Below are 5324 nucleotides of genomic sequence, written 5' to 3'. Positions count from 1 at the left end.
CTGATTGGCTGGGAAGCCGGCTTGACGGTATCGGCGCATCCCTAGTCAGCATGGCCACCTGACCAATGAGAATCTCTTCTGACTGTACTGACCAATAAGAAGCACTTCTTGCTAAGAATCACTTCTAATTGGTCAGCGAGGTCAGGTGACCAATGAGTGCTCACCATTTGGGAGTGAAACTAAAAATCCAGAGCGCTGGGCTGCACTAGAAGGCAGTACGGGGTACGGAAGGGAAGGAGCGTTCGCTGAAAGGTAAGTATAACAGGGGATGGAGAGGGGGCCAGATTGCAGGGGGTAATTAAATTTACCCAAATCCACCTGGGAAAGCGGAATGACCCTTTACCTAAAGCGTGTAACTTGCACTAAACACAAAAGGGGAATTTATAAAAATTGTAGCATACAGAAACTAATAGGTTGCCATGGGCAACTGCTCCAAATGCTATGTTTCATTTTCAAAGCTTAACAAATTGAAGAGAGAAACTGGTAGGTTACTACGGGCAACTGCTCCAGATTCTGTCATCACAACAGGAATAGATGGGAAATCTTGCAATGGGTACACTAGTTCTGGTGACCTTGGTCACCACCACCCTTACTTCCTGTTGTGGTTATTGGACAGGAAGTAAAGGGAATCTCCGCAATGGAACACAGATGACAAAAAAAAAAAGCTGACCGCAGTTATACTTCAGGTAAATCCTCCTATAACATAGTTTTGGTAAATCTAAAATTGCTTCTACTGATTAAACTATGACATATATGGTGACCCTTAGCCTGCTTTCCAGGTCATACTTTTCTGAAGGGTGACTTTACAAAGCCAGCTTTTGCCGTCACTGATTGGCCCCTCCATTGAACAATATGTGTGATTGGCTCTCTAACCGGTGCTGTGCTCAAAGCGGCGTCGTGATTCGTCCGTTTTTTCTATGTTGCTCCCCTATTGGTGAACGAATATCCGCACTTCTATTGGACAAACGAGGTCGACCATCGGCTCTGATTGGCGGCCGTTCTCTGCTGGCCGCTGATTGGCCTGTGAGCTGAGGAGTTGTCATGGCTGCCGTCCGTGGTGTGACCCGGCTCCTGGCCGGGCTCCGAATACAGCGGGTACCGGGCCGCCTCTATTCCGCCAGTCACCTGTCCGTGCCGGAGAGGATAGAGAGGAAGAGGAGCGAGGCACTGCTGGGCGGAGGAGAGCAGAGGATTCAGGCCCAGCACAAGAGGGTGAGGAGGGCACAGGGACAGGACCGGGGCAGTGACATGACCGCAACATGGACGGGACTGCAACATGGACGGGACAGTGACAGGACCAGCACAGCTCTCTTGGGATTTAGCTTCTGTCTGTAAAACATCTGTAACGGGAATATTTTTCTCCCTCATTCTCTGGAAGGAGTGAGGAACGGTTCGAACTCCATGTAAACTTTTATCTCTTCCATCGGATCCCCATGTGGGAGATTTCACCTCACTTCCTGTCAGTGGGGACGTGTGTGTGTGTGTGTGTGTGTGTGCTGAAAACTGAGTTTGCTCAACCCCATGTAAAACTGTCAATGACACCCCCCCTTCCTGGCCCAATCAGCTGCGGCCAGGGCATTCCCATTACTTGAAGCTGTGGGGCAGGAAATGCCCCGGCCGCAGCTGATTGGCCAGGAGGAGGGGTGGCGGCCTCTGACAGTTTTGTGCAGACTTTTTGGTTGGCACCGATCCCCAGCAAATCCCTACCTGTCAGTCTCCAACATGAGGGAATTCCCCTCTAGGAGCCCCTCATACACACGGGGAATGATGCTGCGTTCTGATGTCACCGTTGTACGTGGGTTCACCGTGTGCATGAGGTTGCCACCTGTCCCGGATTCACCTGCACAGTCCGGGTTTTGCGTCCTGTATGTGCTGTGTCTGGGTTTCAGCTGGCCTAAAACCCGGGAAACAGCACCTACAGGACTCAAAACCTGGACTGCCCAGGTGAATCCGGTGTTCTATCGAAAGCTGCGGATGGACTCGGTGCGTATGGACACGGCGGACTCGGTGCGTATGGACACGGCGGACTCGGTGCGTATGGACACGGCGGACTCGGTGCGTATGGACACGGCGGACTCGGTGCGGAAGTCACCACTTCTCTGCAAAGGCTTTTCACTAGATTCCATCTGTGATATGAAGTATTGCTGGTGGCCCAGAAGACCAGGCTGGCTGATGGGTGGAGTGATCTGTGCTGGTCACTTATGTTCCTCAATACCAAACTCGTCAGTCCATGTCTATAGAACTGGCCATGCACACAGGAGCACAGTCCTACTAGGACAGGAAAGGCCCTTCACCAAACTCCTAACACAAGGGTGAGACCATTGTGTCAAATATTTTTGTATGCTGGAACCCGAACAGGACACTTCACGGGAAATATCTGAACGCCATGATCTGGAAGGGGGGACGCGTACATTTGACCATATAGAGTTCAGAGGTGATTTTTAGTCCTGGGTGATATTCTGCCTTCTATAGAAATCCTAGTAGACCTTTCATGTATGAAGTGTTCACGCTGTGGTAACTTCTCTTCTGTCCTGTGTTCCAGGGAAAGCTGACAGCCCGGGAGAGGATCGGTCTGTTGCTGGATCCGGGCAGTTTTGCCGAGTATGACATGTTTGTGGAACATCGATGTGCCGATTTCGGAATGCAAGAAGACAAGAACAAGGTGCGTTTTCGCCTTCCTCTGATATCAATCCTTATTGGTCAAAGCAAAACCAAGACCCTCAGCGCATCCTTAAATGTGTGTGAGCCTGCACACAAAATGTATGATGTGATTTGTGTCATTCTAGTCAGTGGCACTATTACTGCAGATGGGATCAGCACCATTGACTCTGATGGCACCGAGCTCATCATGCATTGAACTGCACCATGAATGTACACATGTAAATGAGTCTCAGGATCGGGAATGCCGCATGTTCTCAGTCTAGGAATAGGTTATTCCTTTATTGGCTGTAACCATTTGCACTGTGTATACCCCGGACTTGTTTCTGAAGGGATTTGTAATATTTTCAATTGATTTTGTCACTTATCTCCAGAAGCTGGCAGCAAAATCTTTACTCACCTTGGAGATCAATGTTCATCCTAGACACTGAGCGGGCGCACTTAGACATGATTTATAGGCATAGTCCAACTTTTATAGAAAATAATAAATGCACACACGTTAATAAAATAATAAATGCATGTATTTAAAATTAAAAATAATTTGTCATTTGAGCCCGCAAAGCATCGCAACTGTGATCAGTGAATTCGGCTCAGGATCTGCAGACTATTCCTCCCAGATCCTGTCTGTACCCAGGTACAAGCTTTCAGTTATGGGACTGGAGGAAGTATCAATGGACTACGAGTGATGTGATGTCACCACATTTGCGCTCCATTGAGTATATGAGTGGCAGACAGGACTTGTATTCCCTCTATTCTCAGACAAATGGACTTTAAAGGAGAATCCCTTTCCGATCCGCCAGCGCTGACTGGCGGAACAGACGGGGGAGGGGGCGGGTCCAGCTGGCTCTGCCTCTAGATAGGCAGAGCCAGCTGTCAGTCACGCAGCTGGGCGGATCCCGGCACAGTTGTCGGGATCCGCTTCAGCTGCGGCGTAGCTCGCAGTATACTGAGCCTGGGGTAACGGGAGGACGCTAGTTTGTGTCTTCCCGTTACCCTAAGGAGAACTATGGGGAAAAGCCCTAAACCCACAGTTCTCCTTTAAGTTAATCTTTTATCTGTAATCTTCTTCTTCTTTTTTTTTTTTTAACAAAAAACTTTAAAAGGCGATTGTTCTCCTTTTGAAGCTGATGCCGTATTGCTTCTGATCACTATGTGGGGGAACCACCCCCTCCCCCCCACTGACAAAAGCTGCACATTAATAGTGAATCGGTGTCAATGGATTGCCCGCAGTCCTATCCCTCTGTCTTTTTGTATGCGTGTCTTTAAAGATTCTCACAGGGGACACATTGCTTTAGTGAGTATTGTTGGGCCGGCAATTATATTGATCTGTGCTCCTGTGTAGCGTGGACCTGAGATAGATCCCATATTATCACTTGTATCCATGATCGGAGGTTATAAGGCAGCCTAGTGTAAGTTCTCTCCTGTGGTTTGGAGCTGACGCACCTTTGTATTGTGTGACCCATGGCACATTATTTGAATGGCACTTGTCCTGTACACATACTGGGCATGACATACAATCTAGATTACAGAGACAAACCCTTTTTTTCCCACTCATGCACTGCAGCCACATTACCAGGTAGCGCAGTTGTTTCAGATGAGACTATCGTGGGATTGGTTAAATCCTTTATTACCTTTTTAATGAAGTAATTAAATATTCATACTTTGGAGAGCAGCTGTGTGATTTTTTTTTTTTTTTTTTTTTTTTTGTTTCCCGTTCCACACTGCACCCCTGCACACCTATTCCACCACTATATCCCCGCACACCTGTTCCACACTGCAGCTCCGTACAGCTATTCCACCACTGACTTGCTTTCAGAAGGTGGGCCCTCGATTGTCAGCGGGCCAGCGACGGGTGAGGGAGATCGCGCCGAGGAGAGCAGCGGCGTGCGCGGCTTCAGCGTGCGGTGGGCGTGGCTTACGCGGCCTGTGCCGTGGGCACGGCGGCCGCAACGGGAGAAGCGTGTGACGCGCGGCTCAGGCTGCATGTGGAGCCCCGAACAGGCAAATCAATCGATAGCCGACGAATCGACGATCGAAAACGTTGCCAACGTTTTCAATCGTCGATTTTAATCGACTAAATCGATTAACTGTTGCAGCTCTAAATATCAATTTAATGTAGACAAGTGAAATCGACCACAAAGCTTCCTATTCAGGAATGTCGCAGCTGCACCACACTCAGTTTAGGTTATATAACGTGTAAGCTGTTATTAGTAGGGCTGGTAATGATTAAAATTTTCCTGTTCGATTAATCGAAATTTTTTTTTTTTAATCGATTAATTAACGCACATACAGATCCAACTATATTGGCCTATACACATACAGCACAGCAATGAAGTAATAAAATGAACTAGGATCACACTAATGCAGCACGTTATTAATCTCACGTGGGGCAACTCAGAATAATAACGTGCTGGATTAGTGTGATCCTAGTTCAATATATTATTTCATTGCTGTGCGGTATGTGTATAGGCCAATGCCAGGGATCCCAACCTGAAAGAAGCAATTTCGGGGAGGTGTCCCTCTCATTTCAGGGAGGTGCCCTCTTCCCCCACCCCCTATCCGCGGAGGGGGTGGTTAGGGGGGGCTGGGAGAGAGCAACCCCCTAAAATGATGGCAGATAGCACAGGAAGCAATAGCTTCTTTGCTATCTGCAGACTTTTTTTTTT

The 5324-nt window shown here is 48.3% G+C and overlaps 1 protein-coding gene across 2 annotated transcripts in view; it reads left to right on the top strand.

The window, feature by feature from the left end:
- The first annotated feature begins 991 nt into the window (after positions 1-991).
- Positions 992-5324, top strand: part of PCCB (propionyl-CoA carboxylase beta subunit) — a 23669-nt gene continuing 19336 nt past the window's right edge. Inside the window, exons 1-2 of one of the 2 annotated variants that reach the window (XM_018560188.1) lie at positions 992-1212; positions 2543-2662. In XM_018560188.1, coding sequence (XP_018415690.1) covers positions 1042-1212; positions 2543-2662 — 291 coding nt within the window. In that variant the 5' untranslated portion in view covers positions 992-1041. The remainder of the gene's footprint in view (positions 1213-2542; positions 2663-5324) is intronic. The other variant, XM_018560189.1, reaches the window with a different exon arrangement.

This window comes from Nanorana parkeri, unplaced genomic scaffold, assembly GCF_000935625.1.
Source record: "Nanorana parkeri isolate BGI_ZX_2015 unplaced genomic scaffold, ASM93562v1 scaffold439, whole genome shotgun sequence".
Lineage (NCBI taxonomy): Eukaryota > Metazoa > Chordata > Amphibia > Anura > Dicroglossidae > Nanorana > Nanorana parkeri.
Note: the sequence above shows the minus strand (reverse complement) of the source record. Positions and strands in the feature narration are given on the sequence as shown.